Source organism: Narcine bancroftii, chromosome 13 (genome assembly GCF_036971445.1).
Source record: "Narcine bancroftii isolate sNarBan1 chromosome 13, sNarBan1.hap1, whole genome shotgun sequence".
Taxonomy (NCBI): Eukaryota; Metazoa; Chordata; class Chondrichthyes; order Torpediniformes; family Narcinidae; genus Narcine; species Narcine bancroftii.
The window spans coordinates 74,537,557-74,559,058 of record NC_091481.1 but is presented as its reverse complement, the minus strand read 5'-3'; the positions used below and the strand labels follow the sequence as shown (position 1 = coordinate 74,559,058).

The 21,502-nt window shown below is 44.0% G+C and overlaps 1 protein-coding gene across 4 annotated transcripts in view; it reads right to left on the bottom strand.

Moving 5' to 3' along the window:
• LOC138748337 (echinoderm microtubule-associated protein-like 1) overlaps window positions 1–21,502 on the bottom strand; it is a 146,367-nt gene that overhangs the window by 54,029 nt on the left and 70,836 nt on the right. For all 4 annotated transcript variants that reach the window (XR_011347948.1, XM_069908351.1, XM_069908352.1 and 1 more), the window contains 5 exons: window positions 13,841–13,970; window positions 12,625–12,774; window positions 9,205–9,274; window positions 6,215–6,325; window positions 4,007–4,102 (listed from right to left, as the gene is read on the bottom strand). Coding sequence is in view for 3 of the 4 variants with exons in the window: in XM_069908351.1 (XP_069764452.1) it covers window positions 4,007–4,102; window positions 6,215–6,325; window positions 9,205–9,274; window positions 12,625–12,774; window positions 13,841–13,970 (557 nt within the window). In the remaining variant the exon portion in view is untranslated. The remainder of the gene's footprint in view (window positions 1–4,006; window positions 4,103–6,214; window positions 6,326–9,204; window positions 9,275–12,624; window positions 12,775–13,840; window positions 13,971–21,502) is intronic.

Genomic DNA, 21,502 nt, shown 5'->3' with positions numbered 1-21,502 from the left:
AGAATCTATCAATAATGGGTGACACAGAGTTAGAAAGGTGGAGGCTGCAGACCACGTCACAAGCCACCTGCCTGTCCACAGTCTGCAGCAGAGCCTTCAGATTCATTATTCATCTCCAGGCCGTCATTCTTGAGGGGCTACCAAAGAAGAGATCACCCATGATCTTACTGAATAGCAGAGGTTTGAGGGCTGAATGGCCTCCTCTTGATTCAACGTTCCCAGATAAGCCAGGAAAATCTGCAGATTCTGGGATCTACTGCAGTGCTGGAGAAAAGCCCAGCAGGTCACACAGCATCCACAGGAAGTAAAAGGCAGCTGATGTTTCAGGATGAGACCCCTCGACAGGAGAGACAAGAATCAGGCAGATGGCTGTAAAAAGTGGGGGAGGGAGGAAGGAGAAGAGGGAGGGAGAAATGGAAAATGAGAGGAGCACTAGCTAACAGAGAAGAGAGGTAAAACCACAGAAATGCTGGAGGAGCTCAGCCAGTCTCACAGTGCCCATCGGAGGTAAAGATATATTACTGATGTGCTCTGTGGGGATTACTTAAAGGTGTTGTGTGAGTGGAAAGAAAAAGGCTGAGAAGCACAGTCCTGGACTTCCCCACCATGGGAAACAACCTTTTCTCTGCCTACACTTTTAACACTTTGAGTGTTTCAATGAGATTTCCCCTCATTTTCCTAAATTCCGAGTATAGGCCAAAATGTCGGGAATATATCTTGATGGGAGACGAAGGGGTATACATCATGTACTGCTGCAGTGACTGGGTATTCTGACATTGTAGAGCTCGTCGAAAGAACCAAAGACTTGTTGATCCAAACCAAGGCTTTTATTAGCAAAAGACAGGAGCTCTTCACAGGTGGCCGACCAGCCCGGAATGATCCGACCTGGCTAGGGACACAACCCTTTAAGGCCCAGACAGTAGGTGTGGCTTAGCTCTCAGCCAATCGCTGTAAGCACAGTCATTACACTCTAGATACTGTAACTTATACATTGGTGATAGGTCTGTACTATCACAGACATCTTCCCACTAACTGCAACGCCCACGTCAGGAGTCTGATGCTGAGGCTTTATAAGCCACTGGTGAGATCTCACTTGAAGTATTGTGAGCAGTTTTAGGCTCCTCATTTAAGAAAGAATATGCTGACCTTAGAGACTGTTCAAAGGAAGTTTAGTAGAATGATTTCAAAAGGGTTATCATGTGAAGAGCGAATGACAGCTCTTGTAGTGGTTGGAATTTAGGAAAATGAGGGGGAGGGGGTTCTCATTGAAGCATTTCAAATAGTGAAAGGTATGGACAGAGTAGATGTGGAAAGGTTGTTTGCCATGGGGGAGAGTCTAGGTCAGGCTTTTTTTTCCACTCACATGCCACCTTAAATAATCCTTTACTAACCACAAAGAACCTGTGCAGTGCCGGATTAAGTATTGCAGAGTCTGTAGCATATATTTTAAAGGGGCCCTGAATAGTGGCGGCTGGTGCATGCGCGGTAACGGCAGCACAAAGACGAGGTTGGAGGAACTGATTTTGGCCCATTACTACCATGGTATTTCATACTGTACCTTTGTACAAGGACTGCCTAAAGAAATCTCTTGGTGCCTGCCTCATTGACCACCGCCAGTGGGCTGATATCGCCTCAAACCGTGCATCTTGGCGCCTCACAGTTCGGCGGGCAGCAACCTCCTTTGAAGAAGACCGCAGAGCCCACCTCACTGACAAAAGGCAAAGGAGGAAAAACCCAACACCCAACCCCAACCAACCAATTTTCCCCTGCAACCGCTGCAACCGTGTCTGCCTGTCCTGCATCGGACTTGTCAGCCACAAACGAGCCTGCAGCTGACGTGGACATTTACCCCCTCCATAAATCTTCGTCCGCGAAGCCAAGCCAAAGAAGAAAGATTTCATACTGTAAAATGAAGCTGGAGATTAGAATCATGGCCGCAGGTGGGACCCAACGGAACTGGTAAAGCAACATCATTTCTGGCATACAACACGTTTAGATATTCATTTATTAACACCGGCAGGTTGATTATCCTCAAATGGAATATTTTTATTTTAAAAATGGACATTGTCATTACTTGTAGCAACTCTCTCTCTCTTTATGTTATGCTTCAACCGTGTAAATAAACAGCAAATGCAAGAGTTTAAATAAATGGCACGTCGAAAGAACCAAAGACTTGTTGATCCAAACCAAGGCTTTTATTAACTAGAAGACTGGAGCATATCACAAGTAGGTCGACCAGTCCAGAATGACCTGGTCTGAGACCTACCAGTAGGTGTAGCTACACTCTCAACCAATCAGTCATCCTACACGACCATCTGTACATGTACACATGGGTGATAGAATCTGTACTATCACAGCCATCTATGTGCTTTTGTAGACGTGCTGCTAAAAGTCAGGAAAAGATGGAAAGATTTCATATGATTAACTAACTTGCTGCCTGCCTTACAGCACCTTTACCGAATTGCTCTATTTCATTGCTACTGATTCTCTTGGCATTTTTGTGGCACCACATCAATTAAGTGATCCAGAATCCATATTTTAGCTCCCTGGTCATGGTCGTTGGTCCAATCTGACCTTAACAACTCGAGTAAGAAAAAAATAAAAGCTGTTCACATTTCCAAGCAGATTTTTGCGTCTTTCCACGCCGTAAACAGTTATATGGTTAGTTATGGTTAATCATAATTCACCTCCTGGAATAACCAGTCCGCAAACTTGCCTCCTACTGCAATGAGAGCCTGAGTCTCTTTTTGTTAAGTATTGGGAGGCGTCATGCTCCATGTTCGGTGCAAACAACTTTTCACCACTGAGTCTTCCAGTTAACCAGAAACCAGCCAGACAGTATATGGCAATGAAACAAAATTTGAACTAAAGAATCTCCCACACGAAAACAAATCTTACTTACGGGCAGCTGGCTCAACGCACTGACGCTGGCAGAGCAGTTCCAGCTGCATGGGGGATATGGATAATGAAGACGGGCCATTGCTTCCCCGTAGAGCTGCCGACGTGAGCTGACAGGGCGGCCCCCGAAGTGACTCGATCAGATGTCAGAGCAGAGCTCTAGTGAGCTCTGGCAGCACTTCATTCCTGCTGCCGCGTCAGGAGTTAGATGGCAGGTTGGGAGGGTGCCAATGGACAGCTATGAGATATAGCACACCCATAGTCTGTGTTAATAACCCCAATTAAAGATGACAATTGGCTAAAATCGCTAACATTGTACATAATTCATAGTATTGTCATAAACAGCAGGGCCCTTTAAAATGTGGGGCCTATTTTGGCCTCCATCCACCTCCCTAAACATTTATTCCCGGCACCACTGGTGGAATCATTGGGGTGATGGATGGAGAGCAAGCCTGAGCAATAATACCCATATTCTTAAAAATGTAAAGAAACAGTACAAGGATATTTATTGGTTGTCGCTGTGTGCCAGTTAATTGCTATGAATTCTGCATTGCTGAGGGATCATATTATTGGCTGTGAAATGTGTTATAGATATGCAGTCTTGCACCTAGATCTGGCCTGGGACTTCACACCCACAGGTCTTTAACAGTCATAGCTGTTAAACGTTCAATAATTGCCGCACTGAATTTATTTAAAACACAGAGAGATTTTTGAAGAACAGGAGAATTAAGGGTTACAGGAAACAGGCAAGTGAGTGCAGTGGAGTCCACAGCCAGATCAGCAATATTCTGATTGAATGGCAGAGCAGGCTCGATGGGTCAAATGGAGAACTTCTGCATTTGGCAAATAGAAAGGACTGGTGATTTAAATAGTACCAACTCCTCACAGTCCTTGTAATGGTACAAAGAACTAACTAGACTGAGCTCCACTGCGCCACACCACGGGGTGAGTGAGTGTGAAGAGTGAAATCCCCACATCCTCCATCACAACACTGGCTCCTCTTCTAAACGATTTGGCAAGCTCACTGGAACATCTTGGAGGTTGTAATCCCCAACTGGGAGGAGGTGCACTGTAATTGGAATCAAACACAAATCTCTGTTCACCCTACCTTCACCTCAGCCAGTTTCACTTCTTTCTGCCAGTCCCACACAGATAGGATGTGTTCGTTGGAGTCATCCACAGCACACAGGTAAGATCCCCCATTCTTTTAAGCAAATAAAAATGCTGGTTAGCACAAATCTGAATTGATTATCATTAACAGATTAATAGTTCATTCACCTTTTCCTGCCTCGATTCCCATTTACCCTGGCCTGTTGGACTATTTCAACAAAATCAGTTCAATTGTTCCTTCTATTTATTATCTTTTAATGATTTGGCACGTGGTGCCAATTTACATTATTATGGATGAAATTTCTTGCGTACCTGTGGAACTGCAGCAAGTACTCCCTGACTTGTGACCTATGCGACATATGTACATCTGCACATACGAATGAAAATTTGTTCAAAATATATAAAGAAAAAATATAAAATTTATGCTGTTTATGTTGTATTTGACAAACTATAACAGGGATACAGGGCATGTAAGAGCCAGAATGTGTGTATTTACCTTGCTAGTCGGCGTCCCAGGGTCCGTTGGCTGGGTGCGGCCATCTTGATTAAGGGCGCAAATTCAATATCATTAGGACACTTAACTCTCGCACATGCACCAACCGAACTCCAATACATGAACCCATCGCACATGCGCCATCAAAAGACTTGCACAAGCGCACAAGAATCAAGATGGCCACGCCCAGCCTACGGAGCCTGGGATTCTGACTAACAAGGTAAGTACACATTTTGGTTTTTACATGCCTTGTATCTCTGCTATAGTTTGTCAAATACAACACAAACCACGTAAATTTTATATTTTTTCTCAAATGTATGCAATTCCGACATACTTCAATTCTGAGATACGTCCGATCCTTCGGTTTGAATTACGGTTCTAAGTCCAGGAGTACCTGTATTGTAATTGTGTACACGACAAAAACTCTCTTCATCATATTTAGGCCGAGAGAACAAGATTTCCCACCCATGGAGTGTTCGTGAACAAGTGGGATTTTTTTAAACTGATGCTGTAGATTCTAGCTTCCAAATGAGTTTTTAAATTTATTTTGGATATACAACATGCTAACAGGCCTTTCAGGCCCACGAGTCCATGCTGCCAAAATACACTAATTACCATAAATATTCGTGTATAAAGTGAAAATAATTTCCCCCCTTTTTTCCCTCAAAAATGGGGTGGGAGGGGTCGCATTATACACAAGAGTAATTTTTTTTTTAATTCTGCAGGCGGGCGGGCGTTAGTCGACAGCATGACTCGGGCAGCCGGCCAGGTAAGCGGTTGTCGGCAGCGCGACTCAGACGGCTGGGCAGGCGGGCGAGCGTGACTCAGGTGGGTGAGAGGAGGGGGGGGGTTGCATTGTACACAGAGGTAAAATTTTCCCCCTTTTTCCCCTCAAAAATAGGGGGAGGGGTCACATTATACACGGAACGCATTATACACAAATATTTACGGTAACCTACAAAGCCTGTATGTGTTTTTTTTTAAAAAGAGGGCGAGAGGAAACTGGACCACCCAGAGGAAACCCACACAGATACGGAGAGACCATGCAAAATCCTTACAGACAGGCCAGATTTGAGCCCGGGTCACTGGTGCATTGTGCTAACCACTAAACTGACTGTGCCTCCCTAATTAATAAAAATTAAACTCCCCAGCTGCAATGGTGGGTTCGAACTCCAGCTTCTCTATCACAAGAACATGCTTAGGATTATTAACATACCCCGAAGCTACTGTGCTCCATCACGATAAAGAACCACGGTGGAAATGACACCCATTACCATCGTCATAACTAACTGCCTAATGGAACTAAATGAGATTAATCACCAAAACAAGAGAAAACATTCACAGTTAATTATTTCCAGGTCCATGCTTGAATCTTTAGCAATGTTCTGATTGGTTGCACTGGGCCTCATGTAGCCTAAGCAGATCCTGCAAGGTCCTATGCAGAGTCACAAGGAAGGCCTGATGGCCCAGTCATTTTAACCTGGAGACAGCCACCTCTACAGGCCCAGGATGACTAAAAGTTGAACATCCACTCCTCACCCAGTCTACCCACCATCAACAACCTGGTCTAAAACAACTGGAAAGGATGAGGAGAAACTGTCTGCAAGTCCACAAGGACTTCCACAGATGCCAATGCTAACAAAGTCCCAAAGCACAAATAAGTTTTTCTAGTTTGCAAAATGTTCCTTTCAAAAAGGAAAATAAAGAACTCACGGATTTGGAGAAGGATACACAGGTCACTCCTCGATCAAAGAACCTTGATCCAATCACATGTAACGTGTTGAGGCTTACAGAGTCCCAAATACGGACATGAGGTGGAAGTTGCTGAGAGAAAGGGGGGGAAAAGAAACATCCTTTAAACGTTGTGTTGTTTTACATAGGGAGAAGGATATCCTCCACTTACTGTATCATTAAAGTTTGGTCTATTCTTCAGTAATTATATGGATCCTTTTCCTGTGGACAGAAGCTGGTAATCTGTGACCAGCAGAATCAGAGACTTACAGCACTGTACTCCAGCCCAACACGCCCACGTGCACCAACGTGGCATTCTGGGCTAGTCCCATCTGACCATCCTTTCAAGCCCTTTCTATCCAGTTATCTGTCCAAGGTCCTTTTAGTTCTCTTCTAGTTTCCTCTGGAAGCTCAATCCAGATGCGGCTGCCTGGAGTGAAAAGATTACCCCGCAGGTCCCTCAAACCTCTCCCCTCTCACCTCAAACCTATGAACTCCAGTTCTAGGGTCACTTACCCTTGGAAAAATCCTGTGTGCCCCTCATGATGCATTAACCTCTCAAAGGTTACCCTCAGCTTCTTACACTCAAGGGAATAAACATCCATCCTCTCCCTATAACCCGACCCGTCCAGTCTTGGCAACATCCTGGGGAATCCCTCTGCACCCCTTCCATCTTCCTGCACACATCGGCGTACAAGACAGGATTTGAACCTTAAAGATGTCACCCCAAAATCAGGGTTCATCATATACACCAAGTATAAAATCCAAACTGCAATGCCCTGTGGTTTAGAGTGTCCCCCATGGCAATGAAGAATAGCATAAAACACTCGTATAACTCCTACTGTCCTATCACTAAATATTTTTCGACTGAAACGTGTTAATGTCATATTAAGGCAATAAAAATGTATTATAAATTTGTCTAACTTACTACCTATGCCTGCATATAGGACGATCCTCAAAACTTGATTTCACCTTAAAATCGGGTTGTCCTAAATCAAAGGGTCTAAATTTATTCTCTTGGTGATGAAGTCTCAACATCGCCACCATCTTCCTACCGGCTCCGAGGCAATCTTTTACGTGCTCTGTTAGCTACTTGCGAAGTTTCAGCGCTCCTCTGCGGGGTCTGTCTGCCCAGTCCGACTGCTGTCGGCTCTGGACAGGCTTGAAACGGCCTGTTACAGGAGCTGAGCTGACATTAGCTTATTTTAAAATGTCCAAATAAAATTTAAACCTTTAAATGATAATTTGTCATTAAAATAATGTGATTTGCTTATAACAGCATTGACTGGGGGGGGGGGTGTGGGGGGGGGCGTCATCTTATATAAAGGGTATCGCTCAAAACCAACACTTTAGGTGGAAAATTGGATTGTTCTATACAATGGCACATTCTTTGGCTTTGCTTCGCGGACGAAGATTTATGGAGGGGGTAAATGTCCACGTCAGCTGCAGGCTCGTTTGTGGCTGACAAGTCCGATGCGGGACAGGCAGACACGGTTGCAGGGGAAAATTGGTGGGTTGGGGTTGGGTGTTGGGTTTTTCCTCCTTTGCCTTTTGTCAGTGAGGTGGGCTGAATTAATATATGGTACCTTAAAATAACAGCACAGCAAATTCAGCTAACGGTCATCATTATCAACTGCTGACGACCAGCCAGGGTCCCAGAGTGCTTTCTGTTTTCACTGCCTTGTCACAATATATCTCGCAGTGACCAGTTACTGGTACTTTTAAACTATTAAAGATGAGATTTCTTGGATAGGAACAAGAACACAGCAAATATTGCTTCATTGTGTAGTGACTGAAGTCGTTAGGGAGCAGTTTACAGCAGCCAATTATCCCACCCGGTCGCACATTTTGGGGATGAGAAGGAGACCAGGAGAACTAGCTCAGTCATAGGGAAAACATGCAAACTCCACACAGACAGCAGGAGAGGTCAGGGTTGAGTTTGGATGGGTGGATCTCAACAGCTGTGTATCTGCTTAATCTTGTACAGAAGTTAGCTTGTATTGCGGGTATATACATGGGAGTGCAGATACACCGCTGAGGCAAATCGTTCTGGCCCATCTACCTCCACAGATTATGTACAGCCCAATAACATCTCACCAGACTGCTATACTCAAGGACTCAGAGCTTCACAAGATATAGGAGCAGAAGTAGGCCCTTCAAGCCTGCTCTGCCATTCTAATCATGAGCTGATCAATCCTCCCACTCAGCCCCACTCCCCGGCTTTCTTCCCGTAACCCTTGATGCCCTGACTGATCAAATAACCGTCAATCTCTTCCTTAAATACACCCCAATGACTTCACTTCTACAGCCGCCTGTGGCAACACATTCCAAAGACTCACAACCCTCTGACTAAAGAAATTTCTCTTCCTCTCTGTTTTAAATTGGCTCCATTTTATCCTGAAGTTGACCTGGACTCCCCTACCATGGGAAACATCCTTGCCACATCTACTCTGTCCATGTCTTTCAGCTTTTGAACTTTCTCTAGGAGTACAGTCAACAATTGTTCCTCATACACTAACCCTTTCATTCTTGGTATCATTCTAGTAAATCTTCTCTGAACCTTCTCCAATGCCACCACATCTTTTCTCAAATAAGGCACCCAAAACTGTACACCAAACTCCAAGTGAGGTCTAATGTTGAGACATTACACCCTGCTCTTATATGCTATTCCTCTGGAGATGAATGTCAACTTTGCATTTGCCGCCTTCATCACCCAGTCAACCTGGAGGCCAACCTTTAGGGAATCATGCACAAGGACCCTCCCCAAGTCAAATAGTCTTCCCGTCTATTTCTCCAGGCAAAGTGCATGACCGTACACTTTCCAACAAAATATTTCATTAGGGTTCATCTGTTTTTGTCCATCCTTTCCACGGAATTTAGTGTTCAGGTTCAGGGCACGAATCTGGGTGATGAAAAACAAATTCACCTTCTGCATATGACTAATTAAGGCAGAATATGAATGTACATCATACCTTTCCCTCTTTTGTGGTTCCTGTCACCTGTCCGGTTGCCATGGTGACTCTATCAGGGTGCACGGCAAGGCTGAGAAACAGATCAGGAAGTGACAGATGAGTCATTACCATTGGCTCCGTGTTCCATCTCAAAAATAGTGCTCAGATCAAACATTGTCAGTTAAAGGCATTTTGGTCAATCCAAAACTTGGTCTTTCAGGTGAGGCTATGTCTACGAGTGACTGGCCACACCAAAGCCACCAAAAACCTCCAGGGGAAGGTCTACGACGCAGGGTCTTGTTGCACACTGGATACCAAGTCCTGCATCATCGCTTCTCAACACTTCATGGGTGGATCAAACGATGAAGAAACTAAAGTTGAATTAAAGTACCTGTATTGGAAGATGATGCACTGAATTTGTGAGCAAGGAATGTAAAGGAATTGAATCGAACTGTTTTGTCAAATGTAACTAGAAGCGTGTGATTCATGCCAGTCAACTCTTCCCGCAATAACAACAAATAAATAAATAAGACAATAATGTCAGGGGTAGTATTACAAAAAGTTACATAGCACAATTTAGAAACAGACATACAGCATGGTAACAGGCCCTTCTGGCCCACGACCCCATGCCACCCAATCACACAAATTAGCCTACAACTCCCGTACATTTTGAAGGGAGGGAGGAAACAGAAGCACCCTAAGGAAACCCATGCAGACACGGGAAGAACATACAAACTCCTTAAAGACCGCACCAGATTTGAACCCCGATCGCTGGTGCAGCACTAACCGCTACACTAACCGTGCTGCCCCTCAAGAGTTTTCCAGGGTGAGATCCATTTAAGGGTATGGTAACAGCAGCAAAGAAACAGACCTTGAGTCTGGAGGCTCGTTTTTTTCAAGCTCGTGTACCTCTGCCCTAATGGAACGGGGAGAAGAGAGGGTGACCAGGGTGGGACAGGTTCTTTAATAGGTTGCCAGCTTTTTCAAGTCAGCAGGAGGTAAAGACAAAATTGATGGAGGGGAGGAGAGTGTGCAGGATGGCCAGAGCTGCCTTCGCAAATCTGTGGTTTCTTGTGGTCTTGGGCAGAAAATAAAAGATAACTCTTGATTGCATTTACTGTATATATTATGAATAATGTATTTTTTTGGAAATCAAAATACAGCTCGAGGCTGGAGGGAGATTAATACAGGCAGCTACAAGAGTCACACATTATCAACTGATACCTTATATTCCCCTTTACTTATACCACTAGGACCTATCAAGGAGCTGTGTGAAATGGGGTTAACCGGGCAATTTGCCCAGCCCGTGCCCCACTCACGTGGTAGCTTGAAAGGGTCCGACCTGGTCAAATCCAACCTGGTCCCTGACCTACCTCAGAGGTAGTCAGGGAACCCAGTTAAACTTAACTAGGTCGTGCTGGCGTCACAGGGAAACCACGATTGGTGGGAGAGAGGGCTTGCTGCCTTGGGGCCCGGGGTGGGTGAGGGGGGGGAAGAGGTCGCTGCTGAGGGGGAGAGAGGGGTTGCTTCCGCAGGAGAGGGGGAAAGGGGTTGCTGCTGTGGGGGGAGGGGGAGAGGGTGGGGGTTGGAGAGAGGAGTTGCTGCTGCAGGGGGAAGCGGGGTCGCTGCCACGGGAGGGAGATGGGGGACCCAGAATGGCCGCTGCTGTGAACATCACTCCAGTTGTGACAGGTGAACGTTCATGGCAGCAGGACATTGCTGGGGAGGGCATGTGATTGACTGGGTGGGTGTTGATTGACAGCTGGGTTGGCGATTGACGGGGGGGGGGGGAAGGGTGACTGACTGGTGGGGGATGGTGATTGATGTTGGATGGTGGGGGGTGACTAACGGGGGGGCCACTGACGGCTGGTGGAGGGGGTGGGGAGGGCAGGAGAGACTTACTGATATTTCCTGTGAGTGCATGACGTGTCACTTACCGTGTCATTGCGGGGGTAGGATCCCCCTTAAATTATCTGGTTGGCGATTTAATGGGTCGATCCCCCGCAGTTTAAAAGGAGCTTCCACCACTTTTGCCCCAGTAATCACACCTGGGTAGCAGGAGGGCCACCCAGGTGCTGCAGTTTAAAAGAGCCTACTGATTCCTGAAATGTTCTTCTGTTCACAGCAGAGAGAGCTGGAGTAATGAATATACTGAGGTAAACTAAGTTCTTTGCTCCAGTTTTACAATGCTCCCAAAATCTTGCCAAAATTCCCCACATGTAATGGGAACTGTCAAATCACATCAAGTTTATTTTCATTTGATTGCACAATCAGACGACCCGACAAAACAGCGTTCTCCAGTCCTCCGTGCAAAACACACAGGCACACAACCAAATATAACACACATAAAGGCAAACAATACATTCAAAGGTGAAATTTTGAGAGTACAGAGTTTGTATGTTCCTGTCAAGATTAAAGGCAAGGTTAACAAGTAATAGGGAACCTTGGTTTTCGATATGTTGGTGATCTGATTCTGAAGAAGAGAGAGGTGCATAGCAGGTATAGGCAACATGGAGCAAATGGGGTACTTGGAGTATAAAAATGCAAAAAAACATCAAAAAAGAAATCAGGAAGGATAAAGAAGACACGAGGTTGCTTTGGTGGACAATGTGAAGAAAAATCCTAAGGATTTCTACAGGTATATTAAGAGCAAAAGGATACGGAGGAACAAAAATCAGAGTGGTCGATTTTGTATGGAGCCAAAAGAGATGGGGGAGATCTTAACTGTTTTTTTTTCATCAGTGTTCACTCAGGAAATGATGGGAAGTAAGAAAAACAAACAGTGAGGTCATGGGACCTACACAGATTAAAGAAGAGGTAGTGGTCGCTGCCTTATAGCAAATAAGGATAGTTAAGTCCCAAGGGCCCGACAAGATATTTCCTCGGATCTTGAGGGAGGCTCATGTAGAAATTGCAGGGGCTCTGGCAGAAATATTTTAAACGTCCTCAGCCATGGGTTTGGTGCTGGAGGATGGGAGGGTAGCTCATGTTGTTCCGTTGTTTAAAAAGGCTCTAAAAGTAACCCTGGGAATTATAGGACAGTAAGACTGATGTCAGTAGTAGGTAAATTATTGGAAGGTGTTCTAAGAGATTGTGTAGATAATTGGATAGCTAGAAACTGATTATGGATAGGTTTAACCACTCTTATCGAGTTTTTCGAGGAGATTACCAGGAAAATTGACAAAGGTAAGGCTGTGAATTTTGTCAACATGGGCTTTAGTGGGAAAATGATCAGCTCATGATTGAATGCTGGGGAAAGACTGAATGGGGTGAATAGCCTGTTTCTGCTCTCATGGTCTTGTGGGTCTAAACGCGTGTCTCGCTGCAATTGAGAAGTGAGGTGTTGTTGCACAAAGGCCTGAGGTGGACGGAGGTGCGTTCATACACCTAACATGACAGTGGAAGACACAAAGAAATAGCCAGCAGTTCCAGAGAACTCACCATTTCACGTCATCATTGTGTCCAAGGTAATGACGCTGTAACTGCTCCTCGACGTTGTACAGCACCACGACCGATGCAATGAAATAAACAATCTCTCCTGTCGGCAGGAGGTAGAGGTTGGAGCGGCAATCACGCCCACGGTAACCATAGCTAGGGAGACTGATTAAGGTCACAGCTATACCACCTTATTGCTGACAGCTTAACAAATCAAATTGTTCTCTTACGGTAACAAGTACCTAGACACGGTGAAAAACCTTGCATTGCATCCTATCCACTTGAGCACCTCAGGTAGTGCAATAATAAAACACAGATTATACCATTAGAGAGAAGGATTGTTAAAACAGTGCTAGGGCTGCGATGGTCGGGTGTTTGAGATTATCTTGTACTGCTGAGAGGTCTGTTCAGTTTGAGTGACAAGGCCCTGACATCTTCCAAACAGTACAAACACAAAATAGCTACAGTTTAAAAAAAAATCATTAAAAGTGGATGTTAATTATTTTATTCCTCTCCAGGTATTTTCTGGCTCAAACCAGGAAACATGGACATTGGTCCAACATTCAGGTGTAGCTCAGATGGGACTGACAGCAAACCCAAGGCATATGGTTCAAGTCTGCCACTCAGGGTGGCCCAGCTGTTGCCTCACAACTAAAAGGGCGCAGATTCAATCCTGACCTCAGGAGTTGGTTACGTACCAAGACTGGAGATGCCCTTCGTGCACTGAAGTAACAAGACAGACCGTGGGGTTAGTTTAGAACAGTGGTTTTCAACCTTATTTCCCCTCTACTCGCATACCACCTTAAGTAATCCCTATGCCATAGGTGCTCTGTGGTTAGCAAGGGATTACTTAAGGTGGCCTTTTGTCACTGACAAAAGGCAAAGGAGGAAAAACCCAACACCCAACCCCAACCAACCAATTTTCCCCTGCAACCGCTGCAATCGTGTCTGCCTGTCCCGCATCGGACTTGTCAGCCACAAACGAGCCTGCAGCTGACGTGGACTTTTTACCCCCTCCATAAATCTTCGTCCGCGAAGCCAAGCCAAAGGAAGGACTTAAGGTGGGATGTGAGTGGGATAAAAAGGCTGAGAACCAAGGATTTAGACATTGCTGCTGAATTCAGGAACCCGCCGGAACAGGGATCAGGGACTATAAAACAATAACTAAGCACTCGTCATCTGTAAGAAGGAAGAAGCTTGTGACTGACACCGGGAAGGATACACCCATTCCATCTTCAACTTGTGGGCTGGTAATTCTGTAACAGCCTGGAGCTTGTAAGATCCAATCAATGCCTGGGGCATATATAATGTGACAGGGCGCCCACGCAGAAACATCTTCACATAGCCCTCTTCTGCAAGGCACAAAGAAATTCCGTAAATACAAGTGAGAGAGCAGCACAAATTGGGTCCCACCAATTAAACACCCCTAAACTATTGAGGTTTATTAGTTTGGTCATTATTGCAAACTTCTCTGCGCTTTTTTTTTATAAATGCAGTGGCATTTAGCACAGGGTCTGTTTTAAGACAATCAACAACTGGTTATAACCAAGTATCAGGGATGTGGAGATTGCAGTGGGTCCGATTGCGACCTCAGCTACAGAAGGATGGTGAGTCATACCCCACTCCCTGTCAGGTGCAGGGCACTTCTAAATAATTGCTTTTAAACATTTGAGTCAACTGTGCATTCGACTGTGGAGGGATGTAACAGGCAAGGTACCACACAGTCTGTCACAACCACTGAAAACACTCTGCCAGTGGGGAGCAGCCAAATGGTGATGTCAGACGAGCAGCTGCTGCAGGGTCATTTCGGGAATTGATATAGAGCTGTCAATTCATTATCAGGTTCAAGTTCATTATCATCTGACTGAATATGTTCAACTAGGCGAAACAGTGTTTCACTGGACCACCGTGCACAAGCATTTCTCACACTGCACGTAATAATCACATACATATTTTGAAGTATAATGCAAAATAAATATGTACAAATATTCTGAATAATTTACTGTTATAGAGAAGAAAAGAATTAATGGTTCAAATCCTGCTGAAGCCAGTGTCCGAGAAATGACTGGAACCTTTGAACACCTAATCATTTTCTGCGATGATCTGTGACCACCTAAAGTCTGGAAAAGTGAAGAGTTGCATACCAACATAAAAATTAGAGCATTTGTTAAGAGATCACGATTGAACTTTGGGTTGAAATCCTCCATCATGACTTGCAACAGAATTTGATGTTGCATAGAACATGAAGGCTCCAGACAGAATAGCCGTGGACAGGTCACTTCACCATGTGGGAACCTGTAACATGAGGAGAGGCTGTTCAAAAACCCGGGGTTATGGATGTTGATCATCCCTCTCACAGCCCGTGGGAAGAAGCTATTTCCCAGCCTGGCTGCCCTGATTTCAATGCTCCTGCTCCTCCCTCCTGATGGTCGTGGGTCAAAGATGCTGTGCTGTGTGTTGGGTGGAAAGAGTCCTCTATATATATATTACCATATAACCATTTACGGAGCGGAAACAGGCCATGTACATACATATATATACATATACATATATATATATATACACATACATATATATACACATACATATATATATATACACATACATATATATATATATATATATATATACACACACACACACACACATATACATATATACATATACATATATACATATACATATATACATATACATATATACATATACATATATACATATACACATATACATATACACATATACATATACATATATACATATACACATACACATATACACATACACATATACACATACACATATACACATACACATATACATATATACATATACATATATACATATACACATACACATATACACATACACATATACACATACACATATACATATACACATATACATATACACATATACATATACACATATACATATACACATATACATATACACATATACATATACACATACACATATACACATACACATATACACATACACATATACACATACACATATACACATACACATATACACATATACATATACACATATACATATATACATATACACATATACATATATACATATACATATATACATATACATATATACATATACATATATACATATACATATATACATATACACATATACACATATACATATACATATATACATATACATATATACATATACATATATACATATACATATATACATATACATATATACATATACATATACACATATACATATACACATATACATATACACATACACATATACACATACACATATACACATATACATATATACATATACATATATACATATACACATATACATATATACATATACATATATACATATACATATATACATATACATATATACATATACATATATACATATACACATATACACATATACATATACATATATACATATACATATATACATATACATATATACATATACATATATACATATACATATATACATATACATATATACATATATATATACATATATATATATACATATATACAAATATACATATATATATATACATATATATATTACACACACACATATTTATTTTAATTTAGACATACAGCATGGTAACAGGCCATTTCAGCCCATGAATCTGTGCCACCCAATTTACACCCCATTAACCTACACCCCCGGTACATTTTTTGAAGAGGAGGAGGAAACCGGAGCTTCCAGAGAAAACCCACGCAGACGTGAGGACAATGTACAGGCAGCATGGGATTCAAACCCCGGTCCGGTCCTGATCGTGGCACTGTAAAGGCAGCTACACCAACTGTGCTGCCCAATTTAAGCAACACTCCTGGTGAATGTTGTCAATAGAGGAAAGGGAGACTCCAATGGGTCTTCTCAGCAGTTTTCATGAACCTCTGTATTGATTTCCAGTCTGATGCTTTGCATCCACCGTCCCAAAAAAATGAGGAGAGCATTTTTCTGACTCCACCAGCAAATCCCAATGAATTTATGTGAAGCACAAGGCAGAGGACCAAGGCTATTTTGCTCATAAATAATTAGTAACAGGCTTGATGACAATGACCATCAAATACAATGGATCAGAATGTGAGTACACAATCATACAGGTCAAGTGAATAAAAGGTGCAGTGCTGGCAAATTTGTCTGAACATCAACTGGAGAGATTTTCCAGGATTTTGCAAAATGTCAAATAATACTTAATCTCATGCAAGAATTATTGGACAGGTAATGTGAACAAGAGATAGGTTGCAAGGATATGTTTAAATCAGTTAATAATAATCAGAACTAAGGAGCTGACAGTCATGAAAGGTGGGCGGGGGGGTGGGAATGTGTAAGAGAAGCAAAAATCACTACCTCTAACATGTACAAACACAGAAAGGCTGCAAGTATCTGAGAAACAGCTTTTCCCGTGGGCAGTGAGAACGCCGAATGACCAAAGGAACTGCTCGCCCTGACCATCCGAGACTCTCATTTCCACAAAAGATTATTTATTTGCATATATGAATACTTTTCTGCAAATATATTGTTTGTCTGTACGTGTGTATGTGTGTCTGCGTGTTTTGCACTGAGGACTGGAGAATGTTGTTTCGTCAGGTTGTATTTATGAAATCAGATGACGATAAACTTGACTTGAAGTACTTCATTGTGACCGGTTGAATCTCGTCCATACAACCATAACACGACAAAATGTGGTGTAAAAACAAGGCAGTTCCACACAACACAGGACATTCTCCCCACATCTCTCGAAGTCACTTAACATAATCTGGAATTTTTTTTTTGTTTTGGCATTTGCTTGAAGCTTAGAATCTGATAATAGGAGACAAGGACTTCAGAGCAATGAAAGGTGCAGACATTGGAATCTTGAGCAAACATTGAGCTAGCTACTGGAGGAGCTCAGTGAGTCAGGCAGCGTCCGGGTAGAGAAATGGTCAGTCAGCATTTTGGTAAAAACACACGGAAATGCTGGAGGAATTCAGCTGGTCACTTCGGGGCTGAGCCCTTCCTCAAGGTAGAAGCAAAAATCAGTCAAGCGTCTGAATAAAGACTGGGGAGAGAAAGGGGGGAGAATGGGGAGGGGGAGGAGTCCAGACAACAGACACAACGTGTTAATTGGATATGATAAGAGGAAAGGTGAGAATTGATTTTGGAGACAGAGGGAAAGGGGAGAGACGCACACAGAATAAGAAAGGAGACAGGGATGAAAATGGCGAGGGGGGGTGTTTATAAGAAGCCTTCCGTGAAAGGGTCAGGACCCTATCGAAATTAAATGGGAAGGGGAGATATTAACTGATAGCAAGCTGGGGAGAGGATGAGGTGATAGGGCATTGGATGGAAAGTGGGAGAGGTGGAGAGGAATCGTCCGCTGGGAAGGCCAGAAAGAAAAGGAAGAAAGAAGGGATAGAAGCAGGTGGAGTCATGTGGAGGTGGGACTTCAGTGGCTGGAAGCTTGAACAAAAAGCAAGGAAATCAATGGATTGAGCAACTGAAACTAAAAAGTCTGCAGATTGTAGTAAAAAAAAATGCTGGAGGAACGCAGCCGGTCTTGTAGCATCCATAGGAGGTAAAGATACATTACCGACGTTTTGGGTCTGAGCCCTTCTTCAAGGTATAAGCAAAGAACAGGCAGGCATCTGAATTAAAGACTAGAGATTAAGGTGGAAGAATGGGAGGGGGAGGAGTCCAGACCAACAGTCATAAGGTGTTGGTAAAAGGAAAGGTGAGAATTGAATCTGTGGGGAAAGGAACCTTTGATGGTTTGGGTTAAAATTCTTTATCAAGACTTCCAACAGAACTTGACGTTGTATGGAAGTGTCCAAGAACCTGAGAGGTCCAGAGAAAGTATACGTGGAGAGAGCGTTTCATCATGTGGGAAACTCTAAAATGAAGAGAAGTAGTTCAAAAACATTTTAAAGTGAGGCAGGGTAGACATTGTGTTGAGAGACTTTGGAACAGTTCCTTAAAGGGCAATGGGAGCCCTCTGGAATAAGACAGATGCAATACATGAGGTTACTGTGGGTGGACGGGAATGCAGAGCTGAGGTTTCAATCAGTTCAATCATGATCTTATTAAATTGGCAGAGCAGTTTTCTGCTCTTATTTCTATGCTGATACGTGAAGCAACTCTTTGCTTTTGCAGACTTTCGAAATTCAATGGTCACAAATCATCACAGCAAATGATTAGATGTTTAAAAGCTGTTCCAGTCAACAGTGCAATTTATATTCATCTTGATGGAAATTATCTCCGGTCATTTCTGTGACACCCTGGTTTCAGCAGGATTTGAATCTTTTTTTTTCTGCTCTCTATGACTGACCAAGTGTCCGTCATAGACCAAGTGTCCGTCATAGACCAAGTGTCCGTCATAGACCAAGTGTCCGTCATAGACCAAGTGTCCGTCATAGACCAAGTGTCCGTCATAGACCAAGTGTCCGTCATAGACCAAGTGTCCGTCATAGACCAAGTGTCCGTCATAGACCAAGTGTCCGTCATAGACCAAGTGTCCGTCATAGACCAAGTGTCCGTCATAGACCAAGTGCCCGTCATAGACCAAGTGTCCGTCATAGACCAAGTGTCCGTCATAGACCAAGTGTCCGTCATAGACCAAGTGTCCGTCATAGACCAAGTGTCCGTCATAGACCAAATGGAATTACTGTCAGGCTTTATGCAACATTGCCACAGAACGACCATTTCAGAACCAAGAGTTTCCACTCTTTCTGTGACCACCTAGATTTCCCCTCAGGTGGTGCAGTTTTCTCCCACATCCAAAATAAGTCCAGGTTGGTGGGTTAATTGGCTGATATGCATTGCCCAGTTGTTTGTGAGTGGTAAAATCTGGGGCAGTTGATGAAAATGTGGAGTGAATACAAACTGAATGAATATCAGATTGGAAAGATATAGAAGTAGATTCAATGGGCTGAAGGGCCTCGTTCCATGCTCTTTCTCCAAGATTCTAAAGCAAGTTCTCAGGCTAGTTTGCAACTTCACTACAGTCCGTGGGCAGCACAGTTAGCAATAATACTATTACAACACCAGCAACCAAAGATCAACCCCAGCACAATCTGGAAGGAGTTTGTACTTCCTCCCTGTGCCTGCTTGAGACTCTTCGAGATGCTCCGGTTTCCTCCCACCCTCCAAAACGAATGGGAGTTGTGGGTCAGTTGAGATACTTGAGGAGTACGGTCTCATGGGCTGGAAGGGCCTGTAACCGTGCTGAATGTCTAAATTTAAAACTTGTGCAGCATGCCAATTTTCCAAAGGATCTTAAGCAAAGTGAATCCTCAGAGCTGACCTTAGGCAGCACTCAATAGTTCCAGCTCTTGCGATTAAAGACCTCTTCTGTGTGGTATAGTAGATCTGTGTTAATAGTAATATTTAGGTTGTAGCGGCTGCTACTGCTGGAGAGGTTACGCTCAAAGAAAAGACACACACTACGGGAGTGAATTCAACACTGGTTTATTGCGCTGGCAGCTCTGTTTAGAAAGGGCTCAGAAACCCATCTCTGATGTCATCTTGCCCCTCCGACTGGTGGCATTACAATCCGCTTCCTGGCATTGGTCGTTTAGTGCTACCAGGGAGCAACCAATCAGTGAGCCCCTCTCATCCCCGGGTGTGGCTGTTTCCCTAGCTCCTCCTGATTGGCTGCCATTGGCCAGCCCATTGGAGTGGGGACGCTGCAGCCGTGTGCTGCTGAGGCGGGGCCGACTTTGAAGCATGTAGCCCGTCTCAGCCGGCTGTGTAGGCTGTGGGCTCCTGGTGTCGGATCGCCACTTCAGGCATGGCATGTTTGGCGGCCCACTACACAATCCCCCCCACCAGAATCAGCATTCGGCAAAGCCTTGTGCTTGGGAGGCCCGCCCACAAATGTCTACTGAAAAATGCAAGGGGTTGCCAGTGCCCACTCACCCACTGTTCTAGGACTCCCCCTACTGCTGTGTCAGAAGTGTCCACTGTGAGAGCAGTGGGGGCAGCAGCTTTAGGGTGTATCAGGAGGGCAGCATTAGCCAAGGTGTCTTTTGTTGCCTGGAATGCATCGGATGTCTCTTGCTTCCATGAAATCATCTTCTTCGTACCGGTCATACGGGAAAATAAAGGTTTCGTGGAGCAGGAATCTACGATAAATATTCACCGTGCCGGCGAACTTTTGTAATCCCCTTACTGTTGTAGGCTTGAAGAATGCTCGAATAGCCTCTACCTTGTCGGGTAGTGGTTTAGCTCCATGGCAATTGATCATGCAACCTAAAAAGTCCATTGAGTCTTTGCTGAACTGGCATTTTACTGGATTAATTGTCAGGCCAAACTCACTCAACCTGTGGCACAACTGTCTGATGTGAGCAGTGTGTTTGGCCCGGTCACAGCTTGCAATCAGAATGTCATCGGGGTAGATGAGCACAAACTTCAAATCCCTGCCCACAGCATCCATAAGCCTTTGAAAGGTCTGTATGGCATTTTTTAGGCCGAAGGACATTCTGAGGAATTCGAACAGCCCAAATGGTGTAATAATGGCAGTCTGCGATATTCTCAGGGTGGACGGGGATCTGATGATAGCCACGGATTGTCTATTTTGGAAAATATCTGTGCCCCCTGCAGGTTTGCGGGAAAGTCCTGAATATGGGGGACGGGGTACCTATCTGGCGTGGTGGTTTCATTTAGCCGCCAGTAGCCGCAGTAACCTGCGAGGTTAAGTTTATCTGGCAGGAGGTGCCCTGCTCTGGCATGAAGTGGGGGCCCTTTAGTGAGGATGAACACGGGGCACCATGTTCGGGCTCAGTGGAGTTAAAGTCCGGCATCGTGATGGAGGGGAACTCGGCTAGTATCTTGTCTAACTCATTACATGGACTTGCCACTGAGTGTAGATTGGGGA